At 33.4% G+C, this 25,350-nt stretch overlaps 1 protein-coding gene across 1 annotated transcript in view; it reads right to left on the reverse strand.

Moving 5' to 3' along the window:
• FAT4 (FAT atypical cadherin 4) overlaps window positions 1-25,350 on the reverse strand; it is a 171,610-nt gene that overhangs the window by 6,870 nt on the left and 139,390 nt on the right. The window contains exons 10-15 of the mRNA XM_060298962.1: window positions 20,503-20,607; window positions 16,053-16,360; window positions 9,753-9,838; window positions 8,358-8,537; window positions 4,927-5,051; window positions 3,037-3,254 (exon numbers count right to left, since the gene is read on the reverse strand). Of these exons, the coding sequence (XP_060154945.1) occupies window positions 3,037-3,254; window positions 4,927-5,051; window positions 8,358-8,537; window positions 9,753-9,838; window positions 16,053-16,360; window positions 20,503-20,607 (1,022 nt within the window). The remainder of the gene's footprint in view (window positions 1-3,036; window positions 3,255-4,926; window positions 5,052-8,357; window positions 8,538-9,752; window positions 9,839-16,052; window positions 16,361-20,502; window positions 20,608-25,350) is intronic.

Raw genomic sequence — 25,350 nt, forward strand, 5'->3', positions numbered from 1 at the left:
ATATTTTATTAAAGCAGTTTCTCCAGATAGTAATATATTCCAGTACTGAACCCAGGGGAAAAAAAAAAAGAAAACTGTGGTTAAATGACAATAACATTTCATCGAATGGGCAATGTCTCATGAAACAGACAGTGAAAACAGCAACTCCTCTTTGGTTATAGGCAGAGTCCTTTTTGGAAAGAAGCCTTGAGAAGAGCCTTCCGCAAGCTCTGTGTTTCTCTCCTAATTGATCACACCATGTCATCCTTTCATTCGACCAATTTCTGATGACAGGGTCCTTGGAACATGCCATGGAGTAGGATGAATAAGAATATATGTTTCCATTACAACATTCTTCATGTTCTCCTTCTCCCCAATAATACTCTACCTAACTCTTCTACCCACCCTAACTTTTGAAACATCATGCTCATTTTTTGCTTGGTTTTATTTATTCATAGATTGATTTGCTCACTTATTTATTTTTGACTCTGTAGAGCTCGGAATCATCCTAACCCTGTACATCATACCTGGCCTCACTTCAAAAGAAAAACAAACAAACAATACACCAAAAACCAGAATTGATTTGGAGTAGAAACAAAGCCCATCATCTGGCATTATTACATTTCCAAATATGGAGATACCCAATGTGCCGTGAAAGAAGAGAGATTTGTGAAACAATTTAAATACAGTTCAAAAGTCGTTATACATAAGAATGCTTTTCTTTTGTTTTCCTCTCTGAAATTTTCTCTCCTTAGTTTCTTTTTTTATCTGAATTAAAAAAAAAAGAAATAAATAAAAGAAGGGGAAAAAAGAGAGAAAGAGAGAAAAAGCAACTGTCAGAAACTGAGCCAAAAGAAAGACAGAGGAAAACCAGGGGCCTTGGTCACTGATAAGCCAACTGATAAGTAACAGTCCATTCTAACTTGCTTCCTCGCCTGGATAAGCAGATCGGATTCCTGTCATCCAAGTAACTTGCTTACTTAAAAAAGTCACTCTCTTCCTGTCTGTTCAGTTCTTCTTAATCACTGTTTCTTTTTAATCTATTTACTCCACCTGCCAAACCCCTGAATCTCTGAAAAACCGCCTTTCAAAATTTTCATACAAAAGAAATGTGCATTTTGGTCTGCATTAGTCATTATTTTTACTCATTTTCCCTTCAGGGAAAAAAGAAATCTCTTTCTAAGTGCTTGCTACCAATGCAACGAAATCTGGAGAAGCTGCATGCTGCTGTCCTGTTGGAAATGCAAGATTTTATGGTGACAAAAACGGATGTCGACATTCAGCTTCTTCCTTGAGGAAGAAAAATATTCTGTCTCCAATTTCTTCAAGCACATTGTTTTTGTATCTCTTGGCTTAAAGAGATAGCATACAGAAATATTTCATATGTCATTTAAATGGCACGAGGACTTGGAAGCAGCCTAACAGATAACGCACAGACTCAATGTCAAAGCCTCTCAATGAATATAAAAAAGGTTTCTGGTAGAATATGGTGGTCTACTTCTTTCCTTACTTTCTTTACTTCCAATACACTTTTCAATGAAAACCATAAACACTGAATAATAACGTTATACAGTGACTTAGGTGTTTCGTTTTGCAGCAGTTACTCTATTAATTCTGGATCTGGGCTCTTTGTTTCAACAACGGAGGTAAAATTATAACCTGAAGATATTCTTCAACTGTATTAGGGCAGCGTTTCTCAACCTCAGCATTGACATTTCAGACTGGATGGTTCTTTCTTGTGGGGTGTTGTGGTGAGCACTGAAGGGTGTTTAGCAGCATATTTGACTTCTACCCACTAGATGTTGGCAGCAGTACCCTCCTCACTCCCAACAACCAAGACAATAAAAATGTTCCCAGGCTTTGCCAAATATCCCCTGTGGAGGGGTGGTGAAGTCACCCCCAGCTGAGAATGGCTGGACTAGGGGGATTATGAGAATTTTAAAAAGATTGTTTTTTATACTATTTAAAGCTATGTACAGGCCACATAACAACCGAGTTGGCTAGGACAGAGAGAAATTTTGAGAATAAATAAGCTGAAGTTTAAAGGTGCATGTCTGTTTTCATTTTTAGCATTTTATGTGAATTAAACCTAGTAATTTTCTATGCATATTGCTCTTTTCTTTATGAACTAAGCTTTCAGTAATTTTCAAAATATTGAGTTAAAAGTGAAAATAATTCAGGAAATCTGGATTTGCTTTCTTAAGAATGAACTAAAATTCATAGAAAAATTACCAGCAGATTTATAATAGACTGAATGATATTAATAAAAAAGCAGTTGATATAACTAAACTAAAAAAAATGATGGTCTGAAAGATGAAGTCTTATTTGTGGGAAGGAAAGCAGAATAATCATTTTAGAAATTAAGAAAGCTAAGAGCTGACAGGAAATGCATATGTAATGAAATGATTCACTAGTTTAGCATCTCATTTATAGCTGAGGAAAAAAATGTGTAAAAGCCTAATGATAAATCAATCATGAAATATAATGTTTCAGAAATATTTATTTATAAATTATTTGGAGGAGTTAACTGAAATTTTACTTACCATAAATTCCAAAGGTATTTAATTTCACAGGATTTACCTGAATAGTGAATTGAATATACGTTCCAGAATAAAGCCAGAAAATTTCAAAAATTTTTTATTCTAATCATTCCAATTAATATATACATAACAATGTTTGGAATAATTCTTGGAAAAACATAATTTTCCATTTCAAAGACATACTATCTTTTTGTTTCACTTTGTTTAAAAGTAGGGTAAAAACAATATAAATTTTTATCTGGCAAAATAGATTGCAACAAATTCTTTCTTTGCTGGCCTACACAGCAGTGCTCTCTACTCTAAACAAAAGTGTTTAGAAACCAAACCATTCAGTTCTTTGTTACTCTGGCCAATGCCTGAGGAATAGTTAAGATAGATGATATTGGAATAGTGCCCAGCCTCAGTCGGAACTCTAATGGGTTGTGAAGAAAAGGATAGAAATTATGGGAGAAGTGATTTAAACCATGACACAGCAGGCGGTCTAATCAAATGAAGTCACCATTAGCTTTTATCTTACCTTCACAGTAGTGTAATTGCTGCTTTCTTGGATATGGATTAAAATGCCATTCTCGCTTCTTGTCCTGAATTTTACTTCCAGACTGTTCACACCAAAAGGTTCCAACATGGCACCTCGGATGCTCTGTCTCAACAAATACTCCCGCTTCTCATTCTGACTCATGTGGTAGTCCAAGCGCCCTTTGCCTTCTAATGATAAGGCCGTGTCAGGAGTAATAGCTGAAAGCCAATGAATAAAGCGAAACATGAATGCATCCAATAGGCATTTCTTAAAGAGTTTCTTTGGTGACAAAAATATTATAAAAAAAGAACAATGAAAATATTAAGTTTTTGGAATTAGTGTCCCTTAATCCTCCTCTGAAAAAATAATTCCCACTTGTGAATTATTGTGTAAGTTGATTTCAAATGCTTAAATCCATTTCAGAACCATGAAATATAAAACATTTTATGATAATTATTCATTTGGAAAATATTCATTAAAATATTTGATACATGCTACATACATTATGAATACCTCGAGAGATAGCCACATGTTAAAAATATACAGTTGAAGAATTTGATTATAAGTTTCACTGTGTTTCTAAAATTAATAAATCCATATATGTTTTCACAGTTATAATGATTTGTAATCTTTAAAGCCTCTAACATGGAAAATTTGAACAAAGAATTGTACAAACATTCACATTTGTAAGTAACTTTATTAGTAGCAATAATCACATCGAATTTAATTTGTCATCATGTATAAACATCATATGTAATTATAATTTTTCATAATCTGATAAAATGTTCACACTTCTGAAGTATAAAAGTGTGTTATAGCTAATAGAGCTAAAGAAAGGACATAAAGAAAATGAGCTCAAAAGGGCTTCAGCAATGAATGGTACATTTTAAGAAGGTAAACTTTGTAGTATGTGAATTATATCTCAACTAAAAAGAAAAAACTGCAGGCATTGCTCAAGTGAGTGACATTTTATTTTCCAAATATAGTTGGGTTCCTACCTACTAAATACTCATTACTTTAAAAAATATCATGTGACAATGTACTTTCCCCATGTTTTGATTTTATCCTAAATAAACACAATTATACTCTGCTACTAAGATTTTTTCGATTGTAGTATATACGTAATTTAATCATAAATTTCTATTCATTCTCATATTATAATAGAATCAAATGACTACTTAAAAAGTGATCAGATAAGTGCAATGATTTAAGCAGTAACCACTTATCTGAAAATAAAGCAATTTTTATAAAAGAGACTCCATTAGGGTTAGTTAGTGGGATACACAACTTGAAATTAGAGAATGCCATGTTCTAATGATGGCTTGAACATCATTAATGTCTTAATAAAATTAGGCTTTAGAAACAAGTACTTAATAAAAGAATTTAAAAAGTAATATTCGAAGCCAATTCCAATAATTGCAATTTAAAATTTAAGTATCACCTTGAACTGTAACAGATTTTATTGCCATTGCATGTTTTGAACTCAGTGTTTAGTGATTTAGTATTATACTTTTCAACCAAATACAACATATTCACCAGAGAAATATCCCCTAAGTGCAGATAATATTAAGCCAAAGCCTGAATATAGCCCCTGGCTTTGTAAATTGTCTAGCATTCCTATAGGTAAAACAAAAATAACTAAGTGATATATTTATAAAATGGAAATGAAGGACATATTTAGTAAATAATTCTAAAAGGATTTCACTCTTTCTCAGGTTAAAACATGAATTAAAAAATGTCACTGTGTTTTACCAATTATATCCCATTTAATATTTTCAATATTTAGAATCAAAACATAATTCTTTTACTTCAATTACATATTTGGGTGCATATATTTATACTTTTAATAGTTATTATAATTTCTGGTGGAAGATGAAACAGCTTGCATACATTTTTCACAATATTTCCCAGTCAGTCCTTCTCTGCAATGACACTGCTGCCACGACCAGTAATCCGTACACGTGCCACCATGTTGGCAGGGACTGTGAGTACAAGCACCTTCTAGTCTAGGGCATCTAAAATAAACAGAATAAAGACGCATAAAGCACAAAATCAGGTGGGAGGAAATTTGTTAAAATTAGATATAAACTTTTATTAACCTGCTTAGTTTTCATGAACTCATATCTTTGAAACTCAGGTTACAACTATATTTGGAGCATCTAATCTAACAAGGTGTCCTGTAACACATGCCCTGTCTCATTCATAATGGAGAAGATTAAACAAAATAACAACTTACACAATAAAGAAAAGAGGTGATCATTCCTTTTTTAAATTAATTCTTAATTGAGCAAAGCCTCTTGGTCAAATAAACACTTTGGTTCACGTGCTCTCGGGGCCACATTTTTATCTAAATACCCATCTCCTCCATCAGACAACTCACGCACCTAATGTTTATTGAATGGCTACTACCTGCCAAGCATGGTTCTAAGCATGGAGATAAAGTGATGAAAAAAATCCATGTGTTCATGGAATATTTCTTTTTCCTTGTGGGGGACACAGACAAAAAACAAAAAAATATATAATTGTGTAGTATGTTAGAAAGAAGGAAGTTTTACGGGAAAATTAAGGCAGAGAAAGGGGATTGGGAGTTTTGAGGGGATTGCTGGATCTCTAGGTTAGGGAGTGAAGGAAGGATCTGTTTTCATAAAGTCCTAAACAAAGGGAGAGAGAGAAAAGTATATCTGATAGAAGATCATTCCAGGGAGAGGAAAGAGTCGAGTGAGGAGGTCCTGAAGTGAAAGTGTCCTTTGCATGTTTGAGGAACATCAAGTGGCCAATATCGTCAGAACAACGTGAACAAGACGAGCAGGTAGATAATGGTAAGGAAGTCAAGGGTATGGAAAGAGCTATCTCAAAAATGGCTGGGACTTGGGCTTTCCTGGTGGCACAGTGGTTAAGAACCTGCCTGCCAATGCAGGGGACATGGGTTCGAGCTCTGGTCCGGGAAGATCCCACATGCCGCAGAGCAACTAAGCCCATGCACCACAACTACTGAGCCTGTGCTCTAGAGCCCACAAGCCACAACTACTGAGTCCACGTGCCACAACTACTGAAGCCCACGCGCCTAGAGCCCAAGCTCCACAACGAGAGAAGCCACCACAATGAGAAGCCCACGTACCACAATGAAAAGTAGCCCCCACTCGCCTCAACTAGAGAAAGCCTGTGTGCAGCAATGAAGACCCAATGCAGCCATAAATAAATAAATAAATAAATAAATAAATAAAAAGAAATGGCTGGGAAGTGACCTAAGGACCTCCACGTTTGCCACCCATGCTGGATGTCTGCTGAACACTCTAAATTAAAACTGCTGAATAGTTGTTAAGTTGCAAAAAGGAAAGAATAATGTTGAGAACTGGACTTTTTCTGGACTAAAGAAAACATACCTTTCCCCAGTAACAAACGAGATGTGCTCCATAACCCAATCACATGTATAGAATAATTTTACCCTCCAGTCCAAATTCTGCATTAATTTCCCTCATTTCCCTATAAAAAACCCCTGCCCATTTTCTTCTGGTGGGATATTAGTTTGGTTTCCCCTGGAATCTGTGATCCCCGAGTTGCCATTCTAAGACCCCAAATAAAATGCCTTTATGCCTCTTTACAGTTCCTGGTCCATTTGGTTGACAAGAGGAAGGTCAGCCTTATAAGTCAGGGTAAGAACTGACCTCTGTTTTTATTTTATTTATTTTTTCTTTTAAAAAAAATTTTGTTTTATATTGGAGTATAGTTGATTAACAATGTTGTGTTAGTTTCAGGTGTACAGCAAAGTGATTCAGTTATACATATACATGTATCTATTCTTTTTCAAACTCATTTCCCGTTTAGGTTATTACAGAGTACTGAGCAGAGTTCCCCATGCTACAATAGGTCCTTATTGGTTATCTGTTTTAAATATAGCAGATTGACATGACTTCTGTTTGCTGGTGGATTGAATGTGGTTTGTCAGAAAGGGAGGAGTCAAAGGTGGTCTACAAATTGTGGCTGACCAGGTGGGTAGACTGAGTTGTTATTACCTGAGATGGGAAAACCTGGAAGGAGTGGGTTTGGGAGAAGTCAGGAAGGAAGGCCAGAAGTTCAGTTTTAAACTTAAGTTTGAAATACTTGTTAGAAATACACACAGGATATTCCGTATGCTGTTGGATACGAGGGTCTAAAGTTCAGAGGAGACGTCAAGTTTAAGATAAACATTTCAAAGTCATCAGCTTTAGCGACAGTACTTAAAAGCAAGGACTATTAAAAATGACTTAAAAAATGAATATAGATACAAACGAGAAGAGGTTAAGGAGATGGGAAGAAGAATCAGAGTAGAAAACCGGGGGCATACCGTGTGCTGGTGGACAAACTAATAACGTTGTTCTCAATGTTGCTGAAGTTCAAATAAGATGAGACTTGACCATTGATTTTAGCAACACAGTGGTTATTGATCACTTGACAGAGACAGAACAGTGTGAAAATGGGATTAACCAAGTTTAAGAAAAAAGGGGGGTGGGGAGAAATAGAAGCCTGAATTGAAATGAGAAAGGAAACGCTTTAGAAAGCTGGAGTACTGTTTTAAGAAGGTTTGGGGGGATGGAGTCTATCACATAAAAAGGGGTTGGTCTTTGTGGGAATAAGAACAGTTCATTAAATAATAGTATACAGGGTAGACTATAGGCTGCATGGGAAGATGTGGAGGAATGAGCTTTGGGGAGTTTTGTTTCGATTGCCCCAATTTTCTGAGCAAGTTAGGAAGCAAATTCATTAGCTGGAAAAAGGATGCAGGAGATGATGTTTGAGGTTTATGGAAAGAACAGACATGAAATAGTTACTGAGGAAGTGAAAAGTGACTAAACTAGGAGAATATAATATATTGCCAGGCAATAATTACAGCTTCACTAGAGGCTAACAATCAGGAATTTAAAGAGACTATGAACTCTTCAAGAGCAGGGATCTGCCTTGTCCGTTTATTTGAGCCTAGGGCCAGGCCAAGAGGAATACGTACATTTATATGTAAAACTATTTAATTTCAAATAGTTTTTGTACATATTATTGCTAACACTTATATATCACTATGTGCCAGGTTCCTTTCTATGTGATTTACTTACTTAACTCATATATTCTTCACAACTATGTAAGGTAAAAGGTATATGCATACATATATGCACACATCCATTTGTTTTTTCCAAAATTTCACAGCTATAAGTAAAAAATTGAAATTCAAAACAGCATAATACATTTGGTATTTTTAGGGCTTTGGGCACAAGAATTTCATATTTTGATGTTCAATCATCATACACTTTTGGTGTCTTTCTTTAAAATGGTAAGAAATAAGGTTGCCATACTGATCTAGGATGCCTTGTGCTGCCAGAGCTTGGCTTGGTTCCAGAGGTCTTCCATTGACTGCAAACTCCATTATACACCCAACAAAATCGTGGCTTTCCACGTGTCCTCTCCTCTGAAGGATTGGTTCTAGCGATCTGATACCTCCAACTGTGACTCGATTTGGCTGAATGTCAAGAGTCCTGCATAAGAAAGGAAAGGTACGTTTATTAGTACCAATGCAACAGATTTCAGTAGAATGTTTAGCTTAAGAAGAGGTGACTAGGGACTTCACTGGTGGTCCAGTGGTAAAGAATCCACCTTCCAGTACAGGGGACATGGGTTCAATCCCTGGTCGGGGAACTAAGATCCCACATGCCGCTGGGCAAGTAAGCCCCATGCCACAACTACTGAGCCCACGCGTGCCTCAACTACAGAGCCCGTGTGCTACAAACTACAGAGCTCACGTGCTCTGGAGCCTGTTTGCCACAACTAGAGAGAAGCCTGTGCGCCACAGCCAAGAGTCTGCTCGCCACAACGAAAGATCCCGCGTGCCTCAACTAAGGCCTAATGCAGCCAAAAAAATAATAAACAAACAAACAAATGAATAAAAGAAGAGGTGACTATAATTTTTTCTGGCATGTAGTAAAGCATGGTATATTTGAATGGGTAACATTACCTATGGATGCATGTCCTCTAAATAGATACCTACAGGATTGTTAGATTTTCAGGGTATGAAAAATAACAAAACTAATGGAAATAATAGGTTCAGTTAGTCACATGAGATGTATATAACAACGTTGAGTCTTAGAGAAGGAGCATACTATCGGAAAGAAAATAAAATGCAGTAGAAGTGACAACTTTAATATTAATGTCAGATTATGTTTTTCCTTCACTACAGAGATTATAAGGAATGCCAATAAGTTGATTAAAGCAAATGAATGATGTGTCACTATTTCTTTTTCTCTGTTTGTTACTATTTCTAACAAAATCACTATGTTTTAGGTGAGGTAATGTTGTATTTCACCTTCAGGTGCTATTGAAAAATATCTGCCAACCATTGTCACATACAACTTTCAGAAAATACATTTAAAAGAGGTGGGATACTTATCCTAGCCTTCTTGCAGGACCCAGGTCACGTGCAACTATTTCATGAAGCTTCTCAAAGAGGATAGGCTATGTTCATCTTCCCTTCCTCTAACTTTATCCTCATCTGTACCACTTCATTTTTACACCCTTTTTTACACATGTTGTAGACTACTTATTAACTTTTTATTTTATAGTATGAAAATCCCTTTGGAGAAGACAAAATATCTTAAACTTCTTTATAATACTGAGCATAATAAAATGATTGTTAAGGTATAATTTCATTTTGAATGTCAAGGAATAATAAAGATCAAACTAAAAATTTTACTTACCAGTCATCTGAAACTGCCACATTACTAACAGTGCAGTACCCTGGTTCTTGGTTCTCAGAACAAGAGTCCACAGTTAAGGAAGCTGCCTATAAAGCAAAAGAAAGAGATGTTCAGTTTGGATTCTAGTGACCCTGTTGTCCTTTTCAGCCAACACTACCCAGGACTCGTTTCTATATGGACATGATTTTAAAGTTGAAATACATTTTTGATGTAGTATATTATAATATTATATAATTATAATGCATGCTCAAATTAGGGGTACATATTTCTTTGATATATCCAAAGTTAAAATTGTGAAATTATTGCATGTAAGAAGTGGGAGGGTACTTTTAAAAATCTCCAGCCCCTTTGTTTTATAGATGAAAGAATAAAAATGTTATTAATGTCTCTTAGGATATCATACGTTAGGTCTGGGACAGCTTCCTGGGATTACAATCTTAAGAAAAATGTTTATCCTACTATCCAACTATTCCAACAAATAAAAAAAAATTAGATTCTTAATTTTCAAAAGTCTATTTCCAATAATATTTCAGTCATATTCACAAAAAGATTTTGGGAGTATAATATAAATACTATTACTGCAAACTATGAAGATCGTAATACTTGTATTAAAGATAAAGTTTGAGATAATTTAAACAAGTCTATTAGATGCTCTTTTCATTTATAAGAATCATTGTTTATACATGGCATATTACAGCATATTTATGTATAATCTGAATGCATTATTATATATTGCTATAAGTAGAAACTCACCAATAATATTTAAAACACAACTAACAGTAATTGTTTTTGTATCCTAAGGGATGCATATTCCCCTGAGACAAAAGCCTTCTGTTTAGTAGGACAGATTAAAACTCCATTTGATCAATAAGCAAAGTCATCAAGTCAGGGTCACCAGGACCAAGAATATGATGAAGTCAGGGCTCTCTCTATTGGGCAATGGCCATTGGGGATGGCTGTGGTCCAGTTTAAGACCATGGTGGTTGCATAACCAAGTTACTCTGTGCTCTACAAGGCTGTAATGATGCCCCTTCTTTGTTTCCCAGACTGCAGTGAAATTCTGCAAAACTTTGGATATTTTAATTGGTGAGATTGTAAAGTTGATATTCAGAATGTGGTATTTCAGAACATGGCCAGTAATTCATAGGAAGAGGCCTAACCCCAAATCCAGAAACATAGAAGGACTGAGGGCTTCTCCTAATGCAGAAAATCAAAGGTTCTACCTAAATTTACTTGAGTACCACAGGACAAGACTAATCCAGCTTTGTCCATTTGTATAGCAGAAAGATAAATACTATGAAAGCATTTATAAGAACAATTGTCTTGAGGACAATTGTCTTGGGGATCCTCAAGAGCCTCACTTACAAGGTTGAAGGAAAAAAATTAACACTATTAAGTCTAATGTGGTTCAGAACTTGGTAGGATCCAGTAATTGTAAAGTCCCTTTAGAGTGTGATCAGTCTTCGGGGGATAATTGCAGTCTCTTCTATTGCCTTACCCCTCCTTCATTTTTCCTGATCTTCTCCAATTTAGTATCAGAGTTTATGGGCGGGGGTGGGGGGGCCCATGAGATCTCATGGTGCCTGGAAAATTCTTTGATAAGCTCAGGGGCCACTGCTGGGTAGAACTGCCATCCTATGATTTTCAACCTAGACTGGCCCAGCAATATATATTTTTTGTTTACATATTTGGGTTCCATGTAAAATTTTGAGAAAAGGGCTGTTCTGCTAAACAAACAAACAAACAAAATTAAAAACCACTGATCCAAAACACCTTTGAGGACATCTGCACTGGAATGTGAATTAAAGGCTTAGATTGGTGTCCTGTGACACATCAAGGCATTTTTATGGGTATCATGACATTTGTTTCTAGGTTTTGCTCCTGAGAACTGGGCTGCCCAAACCTTTTAGTCATCTCCAATTTTGTCATCATCGTGTAGATGTGGATAAAATCTTTTCATCATGGTCAATATGCTCTTTACAAATGTAGCAATTTCTCATTGAAAACTGCCCTCCTGGGGGAACGTAATAGATTTCATGGTTCCCCAATGAAGAGGGAGGTGCTAACTAGCCCTGTGGCTCCAAGTACATCATTATAGTAACTGCTTTCCTTTAAGGAATAAAGAGCTGGTATTACAGCCTTAAAATTCCCTTTTAGTACCAATAAAAAGACATTTTCACACTTGTTCTGTGAATAAAGTTTCTTCAGTAACAACAACAAAAAAAGAGAGAATAATTGTCATTTGAGGTTAATTTTAATGAAAGCAAAGCAAATGTAGGAAACACAGCACAGGGAAGTTAAGCAAGTTAACATTACCTTTGACTTAAATGCAAAAGTATCAGGTTTTCTATCTTCTTTCATTATGTATGGAAATGATTGGTTTCCTTAATATCACCTTTTTATTGATATTGCATATGACTTTAAGGTATTGTCCATAAAAATATATATTTAGGATTTGTAAAAGTATATCTTAAATACTCACATTTCAGAAATAATAAATAGGGCCAATTTATACTTACTGTGCCTCAAATATTAGTGTCTAAACTATTTAAAAATATTTCTATAAGTTATTATAACTGATTATAAACTCCATACAACAAACTCTCATAAGCCATGTAATTTTTTTTGCCACTTTCTCAAATAAATTATAATAAATACTAATATTTTTAGGGAACATTTACACTTCCAATTCTATATCAAGACTTTCACGTCCTATTTAGTTTACTCTTTCAGTAGTTTTTATTTTTTTTCCAGTGATCTATAAAATTGAGGGACATTCAATCTCAAAATAGGTATTAGGTTTCCATAATACCATGTATGTTTATGTTGACTATTAATTTAAGCACAATTCCTTTCAATTTACTTCTAAAACAAAATGTTAACACATCTCTATGTATACTATGTAAGCCATCCATCCATTCTAGAGATACTTAAAGTTATTACAAGCTAGAGAGTATCACATGGACATTTATGAATGCTTTAATTAGGGAAAAAATCTTGCATAATAGTATCATATTTTCATGAATGTTCATACTTAATATATTTTTTCTTATTTTCTAAAAGCTTAGTGATACAACTCAAAGGAAAAAATACCTGAGGGAAAGTTTTATTTGAATAATAGCTCATTCAATTTAATCTTCAGAGTTAAATGTACCTTCTTTTACTGTTGAATATTTCTACCACTACCACTGTAAATTGAGATATTTTTATCCTGTCTATGCAATGATTCAAAGCTGAGAAGTTAATGATTTTGCCAGTTTCCAAAAAAATCCTTTTGAATTGTAGAAAACAACAGATTCAAAATCCAGTAGGGCCTTATTTTGGATGTTTTCTGAAATAGGGAGAGATTTTTCCTCTGATTGAATTAATTATGACAAGGGCATTTTTTCCACATTTAGTATTATTCAAAACCTCATGACTATGGTGACATATTACAAATGAACTGAAATAACTTCTTTTTCTTTCCCTTTGGGCATATTTCATGGTGCCTCTTTCTCTGTTCTCCCTCTTGCTTCCAAGCCCTTCTTTGATAAAATCAAGTGTTCATGAAGTTTAAGGGGACCTTAGAGGTCACCACGTAAAATCCTCTATTCTATATAAGAGCCCATTGACAACATCTTAGCAATATGGTTACCTTACGTATGCTTGGAGGGTTGCGGTGAGTGGTATCTACCAACCCCTTTAGGTTTCCCTTTCAGTATTAGAAAATAATTATGGCTAACATAAGCACCAATCTACATATACACACCAGACTCCACGTTTGTCCTAATTTTGTCAGATTCAATATGACTGGGTACATCAATATTCAGGGACACTGGAATTTTCTAAATCCCTATTCTCCTAGAGATCGTCCTCTAAGCACACTGGTTTCATATTATGTAGGTGTAAAAAAATCTCAGGCAGAAATGAGTGCAGTAACCTATTACTAATCTGAAAAATTATTCCCAAGATGTATTTGTTATACCTCTATTAAATTTATTAAGCACCTTTTCATACAAAATGTAGGCAATTTTAGATATAATTTATATTACTATTTGTGATAATGCTAAAAATGTGGAGATATTATCTTCACATTTTGATTTTCTGTCCAATTAACAAAGCCACCTGAATTACTACCAAATCAGGCCTCCAATGAGTGCTTTTCAATACATTTTTTTTTTTTTTTTTTTTTTTTGCGGTATGCGGGCCTCTCACTGTTGTGGCCTCTCCCGTTGCGGAGCATAGGCTCCAGACGCGCAGGCTCAGCGGCCATGGCGCACGGGCCCAGCCGCTCCGAGGCATGTGGGATCTTCCTGGACCAGGGCACGAACCCGTGTGCCCTGCATCGGCAGGCGGACTCTCAACCACTGCGCCACCAGGGAAGCCCAATAGATTTTTCACATAGATTATTTTTAGAATCTAAATGATCTTAATTATAATTAGTTACTAAATTTTGTTTCATTGTCATTTTCAAAATGTTGGGGTAATTTTATAAACACTTTATAAATTAAATGTATTAGAAAAAAGTTATAGTTACAGATATTAACACCAAGTTCATAAGGAAATGGAAGACAATATAGAATTAAAATAATTCATAAATTTGCACTTCTTTGCCTGTTTTCTCACCTCTCATTATATTCAAATAGCATACATCTAATAATCTAGTAGGGTTCTGAAAGCAACACAATGGATGTGGTGACTGTACCTGATGAAATATCGGAACAGCCAATCTTGATCATGCTGACACAATCATTTGGTCACGTTAGGGTTAATCACTATTCTCTTTTTTTCCATAATTGGAAATAGTTCTGTATTTTAAAGCTATTTAGATCTTCTTTAATGTAATAAATTAGAGTGGAGGAGAGAAAAGCCATTGTATCTGAGGCCAATTCAACATAGATTTATAGTATTCCTGGAAACAAATGGAGAATTTTGTCCTTTGATAAAGACAACTTGTTATTCATATTTGTCAGAAAAAAAATTAATGTTATAAGGTAGCTTCTGTCTTATAGCTTTATGAAATTGGTAATTATAGAGGGCACAAAAGTTTTGCTTTTAAACCTAATTATGGATCACAGAAAAAGCTAGCAAAAACATGGTAAAAACATTTTCAATATCACTTCTGCAAGTTGCTTACATGTAGTACAACAATACAAAGTATTCCCGAAGTTTAGTGGCAAAAATACTTCTCTCATATGATTCATTTCATCCATCTCAGAACTATATAATTACCATATTTTTCTAGCTTGTCATAGAGCCAAGAGGTAAAATTATAATCATTTAGATCCCAGTTTCTTCATTTAAAAAAAATTTCAGAGTATTTATTTTGTTCTTTTGGCTAATTTTTAATAGTTGGTTTAATACTTTAACCATTCCATTCCATTTTTAGGGTGAAATAAAAATTTTAAAGAGCAGTTATGGTTTTAAAAGGTCAGCGTTAAAATCGAAAAATATTTAAAAATAGTTTTTGTTACAAATTACTTTTTCCCAAATCTTTGATAGTTGTTGAAGACGGGGGGAACTATGGAGATAGAGTTGGAATAAATAAATGAATAAATAAATAAATCCTTCCATTCTATTACTCTGTGTCAAATGTTTTCAAACATTAACATGGAAAAGATATGACGCATTTCCCTTTATAAAGAAAAATACTTGTTTAATGAACACAAGCGCTAAATATGTACCCTGTTTGTTATGAGAGCCATATAATGAAATGGAATATAATATGGAAATCTTGGATATTACTGAGTTATAATTCTGAGAATACTTTAATAGTCAAAAACCAATACTTCATCCTAACACAATTTCATGTCATAGACCTCACAGATGACAGTATACTGAAGTGCTGGTATAATAAGGATTATTACCTACTATACGGAAACCTGTGTTAAGTATCATCTTTTACCAGTAATTTATTTGTAGAAAAGTTTTCCCTGTCTGTTTTTAAGTCGTTTCTTCAATTTGGGCAAGGATACTTAGAAAAGCAAAGGAGCCATTTTAAGTAGCGTTCTGACACAGCCTTAAAAATCTGTTCAATATAAGAAATGTATACAATGGAATGTTTATGCACTAGGATATTTTCTTTCCTTCGTTCCCTTTTTGTTTTTGAGATGAGTTGTTTTTGAGTCAAACAACGCTGTCATGAGCAAAAGAAGAATGTTACCCATTTGCTGCTGTAGTTCATAACAAAACTGGACAAATAATGAATACATATAATTGAACTCAATTTGCACCACAATTCATGCTTTAACTTTTCAAGTTTCCAGCCTGATTGACTGGATATTCAATAAAACAAGTTTTAATGTGGAATTAATATCTTACCATTCCTGCCCTCCGGGCAATCACAGTATGAAAATGTCCATCTGACACCTTCTTCATGGTGGTGAGTTTATAGGTACCACTGCCTAAGTTATAAGAGAACCTTAGTCTTTCTTCAGCAATTTCAAGGGCCAAAAACTCAGCCCGGTCCCCTGTCTGGTTGTCATAGTTGTAAAGCAATAAAGCATGACTTTTGATAGTTGCAAATTTGACATAAATATAGTTATTATTGGGGTCCAAGCTGGGAAATTCCATGTATGACAACTCCTCAAATCCATAACTGTTCAGCTCGCAGTGTTTTCCAAAGACACCTGTAAATGAGAAAATTGACAAACTGACACAACACATTCAAGTAAAGTTTTATTAAATGACTTTGATTAAAATATTTTTAAATTACAATAATGTCACGTTTTTAACAACTTTCTATTACTCTCCAAAGAATACTGTCTAAATTTATTTGAAATAGAAAGAAAAATGATGATCTCTAAAGCATATAAGAAATGATAAACTGGTGTAATTATTTTTCTTTGGCCAATATGGAAACATATCTAACTATGCTTCATTTTAAAAAATTAGAATTAGTAGAATGGAGTAGGTCTGAAGAGGTTTCTTTTCTGAAAAACTTTCAAAGTGAGTTTGTCAATCTTTTTAAAGTTTAATATGCTGTAATTTTCAACCAAGTTATTTCCTTCATAATAAACAATTCCTGAAAACAATTTTAATTCAATTAAGGACGGTAAATTTTGTTTTGACCTAAAAAAATCAGTCCCTGTGTTTGTGGTATTTTCAAGTCACAAAATTAAGGAAAGGAATACACTGCCTTTAGCGAAAAAAATAACTGTCTTAAGTTTTTCTCTGTTTCTTGTTTTATACCATCTTTGGGTATAATTTACAGCAGCTACTTTGAAATTGCTTTCTGTTTTTCTGAAATCTAGCATTCCCACTTGTTTGTGCTGGTTCTTTTTCAAACCTGAAAAGTGAGTTTTACTGATGTTACAATTCTATGCCAAAATTCTTTTCCCACAAATATTAGTAGCCTGTAGCAAATGATCAGAAAATTAACCCATGCCAACACATCATAATTCATATTAACTTGCAAAGGTTTCATTCCTTCATTTTGGCTGTACATCTCATGTAAATGCATTAAATATAGATGCAGGGAATTGTTCTGCTAGAAGAAACCAATGTCATCATTTTACAGAATACTTAAAACTTGTCCAATGTCATAGAACCATGGGAGACAGAGCCAAAATTTGAGGCCAGATCTACTGATTGTCTAGTTGTTTTGACTACACCACATTTTATATCTAAATGTTCTTTAAATTAAAATGGCCTAGAATTTCCTTGTGTCATTTATCTTTCCTTTTTCTGTAAAGGCTCACATAATATTCATTATAAATGACTAAGAAATCTATATGATTTATTTTTAATCATTAACTAAAGTTAACAAAAAGATAAAGAAATTATAGGAATTATATGTATTATATATCATATATATTATATATGGCATATGTTTTATATCATAAATATATCTTTCATCGAGTATTTATATTTTATATAAAACTTATATTTATATATAATAAATTTTCAAGTTTATATTAAACATATATTTTATTATATATATTATTTATATATGCAGAAAGAGTAATCAAAGTTAAATAGAAAGGAAAAATAAAGCATACAAATGAAACACATTATTAGAGAGAAATTTTTACTGTGTGTTCCCTTAGGTCTCTTATGATTAAATTTTAATAAATCTATGAAAATATATTTAAAATTTGAATATAAATATATGTAGAAAGTATATACTGGAAATATGTTCTACATTTTATTTAAATTGACACTGTACTTTCAAAAATGATAATATTTTTATAGAATATGTTATCTTTCTAAGGGTTTTTGTTATTGTTTCTAGAGAAATGTAAATTTTTGTCTTTGAAATAATTTTAAATTATTTAAAAGTAATTTAAAACTTTTTGAAATTTTAATTTCAAAACTGCCCTCCAAATAGAATGCCATGAAATAAACCTACATAAAGGTAAAAATAAATTATTTAAATTACTTTAATAAGAAATATTGTGTGTGTGTGTATGAAGTTATACATATATATAAACTTATAGCTATATAGGTTCTTCTTTATAAAGTCTTAAGTACTTTATGGTTTTTTAATAAAACATAAGCTAAAAAAGTCTAAAAATTAAAAAAATATTAGTCCAAAACAGCAAATCTTTCACTGATGAGAAGGGAAACAGTGTAAAGGTTTTTCCAACTTCAAAATTATAGTTAAGATGTTCTGTTATAGGATGCATGTGTAACTACCTCCAGCTATTTGCCTGAGGCATTCCATCTGCCATTTTTTTGTATGTTTCACCCACATTCAATTTGTAAAGGACAATACTTTTTCCTTTTAATTCTATCTCTCTTTTCTCAAATCTGTACTGTTTCAAGGTTTTTGTTCTGTTTTGTTTTCTTTTTAAGGCTTCTGTTCCCAACTAACAATGTCTAAGTTTAAATAATGTTTTTTTGCCTTTGCCACTAGAAAGAATAGGAGGGTAAGTGCGCTCCGCCGGCTACATGTGATCTGTCTCTATTTTAATTTACGTTATTGTGCTAGTCCCCTACCCCTGAGGATCTCTGGTATGGTGAGGAGAAGGTTTATTTGGACACCAAAACACATCCACCCAACAGGCAATCACTGTTGTATCAGCTACAATGCTGCAACCATTTGCTCTTATTTGTTATCAACTATCTATCTTAAATCCTCATATGTACAAATGGAATGCAAAAGAATCTCTAAAAATGTAAAAAATTTTGGTTCAGTCACCTTGAAAATAATTTTTCCACTTTCCACTCCAATCCCCTTATCTTTCCTTCCAAAACACGTTAAAACCATGAAACTTGATTGTGGTTATCGGTCAAAAGCAGCACCCTTTATTTAAAATGGATAACCAAGGACCTACTGTATAGCACAGGGAACTCTGCTCAATATTATGCAACAACCTAAATGGGAAAGGAATTTGAGAAAAGAGTAGATACATGTATATGTATAACTGAATCACTTTGCCGTACACCTGAAACTAACACCACATTGTTAATCAACTATACTCCAATATAAAATAAAAAGTTAAAAAAAAACAGAGATAATTGAAAGAAAGACATTTTAGGAGATCTAACATTGTGGTTATTTCGACCTTGATCTACCTTTTACTGCTTCGAGGGTATTATTAGTGAGAATCTGAAGAAGTTTTAAAAAAGAGAGGTACTGTGAATATCATCCTGGACTGAAAATAAAATTGTGTTTTAGTCAATATATCATTTTGAGGTTGTTTTGTTTTGTTTTCACTGTTTGACTGTAGACAAAGCCCTCAATTTCTGGGCCTCAGAACCATTGCTAAAATACAAGGCTCACAATTAGATATTTTTATATTCTGTTTTTCTTTATCATTCTTTTGATATTGTACTTTAGAACTAGATAGTCATAGAATTACTTGAAAATGAATTAATGTTACATTTACTGGTTACTAGAAACCTGAAATTCTTTTTAAGTTCTATTCTCTACTATACATTGAGATTCACTTTTCAGGTCCATGTAGCACTGTAATAAATATATTCAAGGAAAGACTAGAAAAAAATCCTTCTCCTCTCTTGCCTATGGAGAAAGACAGAGTCTCTAACTACTGCAGGGCCTCTGGAGAAGAATACTTTATTGTGGAGTAAAGCAGCTTTTAAATAAATGGAATAATCACCAACCTACGAAACAAACCAAGTTAAAATAAAAGCTTCCTGCAAAGCTGTTCTCATAGTTCTTGGCTGTCCCAGTGTAGGGTAACATTTGGGTGAGACCTGGAAGGAATCCTTTAATTCATTCCACTATGATGACTAAATATGCATGCATATGAAAAAATTCTTTTAACAATTTTCTTCCTTAACAGAACACATCATTCTGAATTTTGATTAGTTACACGACACTATCTACAAAGCCTATATGAAGACTGCATGTCAAGTTACCAAATCATTCTAACTGAAGTGGTTGAATTAATGCAAAAAACAAAAGTAAAGAAGCAAAAGCAAAACAAAACAAAAACGTTTTGACTAGTCTTAAAGATTTTAGTAGAAAGTGTTGTCAAATAGTTCTTAAAGGATTTTTCATTAGATAGGTTCTAGGCTAAAAAGAAGGCATACACAAGTTTTTGAGAGGAAATGTCCTGAGGAGACAACATCAAATTTAATAATCTTTGGTTGATTATTTTCTAGTAATGATCAAAACAATATACTCAATGGAATTTCCATAATTAACAGAAAATACTAAACCTTTGAGATTTTATTTTGCTAAAACCTTCTGTGTAAAACGACTAACATTTTCTTAGTCACTCCAAGACAAGATAAAACAGAATTGCTAAACTGTGTGCCAAAATAGATTGATATTTTATATCAACCACTAAGTTTTACTCACCAAACGGACAATGGCAGTAGTATGACTCCACACCACTTTGACAGGAACCACCATTAAAGCAGGGGTTGCATTCACAGTAATTGACTGGAGATTCACAGATTTTCCCTGAAAAGCATCAAACTCATTAAAAAAATCCTTGCATAAATATATTAACACCATTACTGCATGACCATATGTAATAGTCTATCCTGAGAGAGCCTATCTTTGGAGAAAAGAAATACAAGAACATTTTACTTGACATGAGGACAGAGGAATATTATATCTGAGTTCAAAGTCTTATTCAGTTGTCCTATTTTAAAGATGTGCATTATAATATTTAGGAAGTAATTTACATAATCATCTTGGAAGGAACTACTGTTTTCAGGGAAATCACAAATGGTGAACATATTTAAATGTTTTCACTGAATTTATTTTCTCTTGTCATGCCAATTTTTTCATGTATTATAACTGGAGAGTTGAAACTTCTGCAGTATAATTTTCACCATCGAGATATCCTTAACTCAGACTTCTCAAAGGTAATAATGAATCTCATTTAGCTTATTTGCCAAATTACAATCCTTTCACTCTCAAGAAATATTCCTTAACTTTGACTTACCTGTTGTAAAGTAGAGTAAGAAATAAAAAGACACGTCAAACACAGTTTCAAATATTTATGAAAATTTATTGACTATAGATTATATATGCTCTGTCTTTCTTCTAAACCAATAATGCCTAGCAAGCATATATTTCAGTGTATAAAGACTTCTCATACATCATCTTGTTAATTGAATCTGTTAATATTGACTGCGTGCCTATTATGGGTCAGGCATGCTAGAAGATGAAGGTCTGACAGTTAAAAAGCAGACAAGTGTCTTTACATGGTGTCTCCACTTTAGTGGGGGAAACCGATCCACACAACAGGAAACATATTTCACAGATGGCAGAGAAGAAGCCTTTGGAGGGTAATCTCTTGCCAAAGAAATTATAAAACTATGGTACAGACCACTGTAACTCTGCTCCCATATCCAGGTTTCAGACAGCTATAATTGAAAAATTAATCACCTAGTAGGCAAAACTTAGGGTATGAGGCCAGTCCCATCTGTGTTTTGTTATCGTTGTGATGCTGTGTGGTTTTTTTATGCAAATGTAAATTTGTTCTAATATCACTGTTCTATAATAATTATTGTAATCATTTAACATATTTGTTAGAATAGTTTTTAGTTTTCTGATTTGAGGAAATAATGATATTTCTTAATTTCCTAAGAAATTAAGACATTTCTTAGAGTTCTTAATTTCCATTCATTGACAGGAGGGAGAGTTTATTTCTGTAAAGCTATCACCTACTTCCCAGCATGACTGCACTAATGCCTTTATTCAATGTCTCATGAAAGGGCGTAAGTTTTATATGCACAACTAGACCCTGTTGTGCATAGATAATCCATTTCATCATAACAACTATGCTTGAAACACAGTCAAAGTTTTTGTTTAATTCATTTCTGCTTTTGTGGCTTGATTTTGTAGCCACACTTGCTGGTTTGTTTGAAATTATAATTGTGAGTCAGATCTCATGACACTGCTAACGGTCATAAACACAAAATTTTTTACTTTATAAATAAAATTGGGAATCTCCTTACAAGGTAAAACAGTACAATTTCAGAATACCTTTCTATTCTAAGGGGAAATAATGAAAATAAACAAGTTAACAATCTAGAAGCACAGAAATTAAGTTTTAAGTACTTTAGCAATGAGTCATACTAGAGAAACAGGCAGGACAAATTTATTCTAAGCCCATACAAACTATCACACCAGAGAGATGCTGTGCCATGGGAGAACTCTCTTCTCTGGGTGTTTTCTAACTGGATTTGTGACAGATTGTTTTAGAGAAGTGTACTTTTTTTCCCTTAATACAATACTGATACTGCTCAATAGAGAATGAAATAAGACCTATTGACTATATTATTGATTATTTACCTAGTATCAGGAAAGTCACATCTCAGTCCTTCCATTTTTTCCACTGTAAGATTATGCATAATTTTCACATGTGCCGTTGTACTAAATAAGGTTTTATTTTCTTCTTTTCCTTTTCTTTTTTGAAAATTTCTTTTAGAGTTTTGTTAAGAGTAGCATGTATTAAGAATATAGACTAATATTCTTTACAGGTATGGTCAGTATAACCTTCATGTTGTGAACACATATACGTAGGTTACAAAATCACAAACTTCACTTCTTGAAGACTGGAAATGGGGAACAAACGCTAAACAGTTTAGCGGGTGTGGTCATGTACACTTACTCAAGTATTTAGACCTATGTGCTCTCCAAGAACAACGTATGACTATAAAAACCCAAATCGTTGATCCTGGAAATCTCAACTCTCTACTTTTTTGAATCTTGTTGGAAAAGACCACCTTGAATCTTGGTTTCTACAGCAATAACAACAAAGAAATTTAGGGTTTTTTAAAAATAATTATATAAAATGGTTATTTTATTTACCCCTTACAAAATAAGGTTTTAACATGGACATCTGAATTTAATTCAGATACAAACTATCAGCTATTTCAGTTAGTCCAAAGCAAGAGGTGGAAAGAAACCCAAAAATAAATATGACTTACTCATGTGTTAAAACATACGGTGACTACATAAATAGAAGCAGCTACAAACTGAGAAAATATTAGTTTGAGAATGAACGTCTTTTAAGGAGAAAGAAAATTCAATCTTTCATTTGACATTTTATTTTAAGCCAGAGTTTTATCTTCATATTTGTCAAAAATTTAAGAAATGAATTTTCTAGGGGTTATGCAAATGAACTTTTTGTTGAGTTTGGGTAAAATAGTATTATTTGTTGTTGTTAGAGTATGTAAATTATTTACCATTTCAAAACTTTAGTTTGAGTACTCCATTTATTGAGTAATATTTTTATTTTACAATTAGTAAATTTCAAAGAGGTTGCCATAATAGATTACAAGATACAGTTTGAAAACTCAATGTTGCAATTTAAGTTATTATTAAAAGAACATTTTTCCTTACATGTGAGGGAAAGATGTCATAATTTTACTTAGAATCAAAAAGCCTTTAAATGCATATTTCTAGGGTTTGGAAAGTTTATGCTCTATTACCCAATTAGAAGTCAGCAACAAATTCTGTATTGTTCTGCACACATCTATGTTAATGGCATAATGATTATCAGAGAATGCAGCAGTTTGAATTACTCTAACATGCTTCTGGTACAAACAATCTGATGTGTTGGAGCACCGTGAAACAAAATTTTGCATCATTAACTTAATTAATGCTGCAAGTCAATTAACAATATTTGTCAGTGCCTTGGAAGTATGCTGATAGGGCTTGCACAGAGAAAGGCATTTATGTCTCCTGAATTCAAGGAGCCTTTTTCTATTGAGATATGTTAACTGTCAGAGCAGCTGTTTAGAGGAATAAAGTGATCTCATTGCTTTGACATTCATCAATTAATGGTGTTGATATACATTATTTATTATAGATAGAAGGAGATATGCTTTCGGAAGTGTAAAATCCTAGCACATGGAGAATGGGAACTGGTGAAGATGAAAGTGAATGCATAATAGGAGGCCAAGGTAAATCCAGACTTTTCAAGATTACAGTTTAAACTTACAGGAGAAATTTAGCATGTGTCTTCATGTTCTGGGGCAGAAGGTGTGATGAAGTGTTGAACATAAATCGAATCTGATGTGATCATCTATGATCTTTTCGACAAGGATGTATATTCAAGTTTCACTTATTGCAATAGCACATTTTAATGTTAAGTTAGGTATAATTGTGCTAAATTTATTCTTGCCTGTTAAATTCAGCCACCCTATGGGGATATGATGATTTCTGATATCCCATAGTCTGTGTAGTTTTCAATTTAATAGCTTAGATCATATATATGTTAGATCACCACAAGTAATACTTTTGCATGTCTTGTGTTTATACACAGAGGAGAAGGAAGACCATGTGGAACTAACAAAGTTCACTTTATATCTAAATTGATTACTTTATTAGCAAATATAATTCCATAATACATATACGCTATATATTCTGAATGTTTATGCTTATAGGCTTTTTTATTGTTTTAATAGAAAGTAGCTGTTTTTTGCATGCTATGTAAATGAAAGGCACTATGAAGATAGCTCATCTAAATAACCTGATCAGTGAGCATTATGGTTTTTCACATGGAAACAAAGCAAAAATATTATGCTTAAATGAGGGTCGCTAGTAATAAAACCAAAAAGAAAAAAAATAACGGTCTTACCTTCGTATTTTAAAACACACACAAATACGATCTCAATGAGACTACAAATGATTATATATAATGATACACATAATATCTACAATATGCTTACAAATACACACTTATTTTCCACAGAAATAAGAAGCTTTTAAGCTACTAAAACCTGTTATTAATGCTTTAATAAGTTAATGTATCATTTGAGGCAAACTGTGTGATTCCACTCTTGGAAATAAAATTTGTTTATATTCCTTGGTTTCCTGATCACATGATCATTGACAACATTAATATATGACTGCTATGATTTTAAAAGAATGACACTTAGTTACAACTCCCATCTTCGTGAAAGCAAATGTTTGCCAAGTTTCTTGGTAAAATTACTATGCACAAACTGTAAATAACTTTACGGGCCTTTTTGTACTGTCAAGTGACATAAAAGTGATGAATGGACAAATCTCATCCTCCCCTGAAATACTAGGACTTACTAGAGAGCACAGGAAAACTTCTCCTTGTGGGAATACACTCCTGGCGTTACTACAAATACCACACCTAAAATGCATCCAGATGTGTGAAAGTGAACAGGAAAGGTTAAAGGTGCTATGAACTAATTCTGTTATGAGAGACCAAGA

The sequence above is a fragment of the Globicephala melas genome, chromosome 5, assembly GCF_963455315.2.
Source record: "Globicephala melas chromosome 5, mGloMel1.2, whole genome shotgun sequence".
Classification (NCBI taxonomy): domain Eukaryota; kingdom Metazoa; phylum Chordata; class Mammalia; order Artiodactyla; family Delphinidae; genus Globicephala; species Globicephala melas.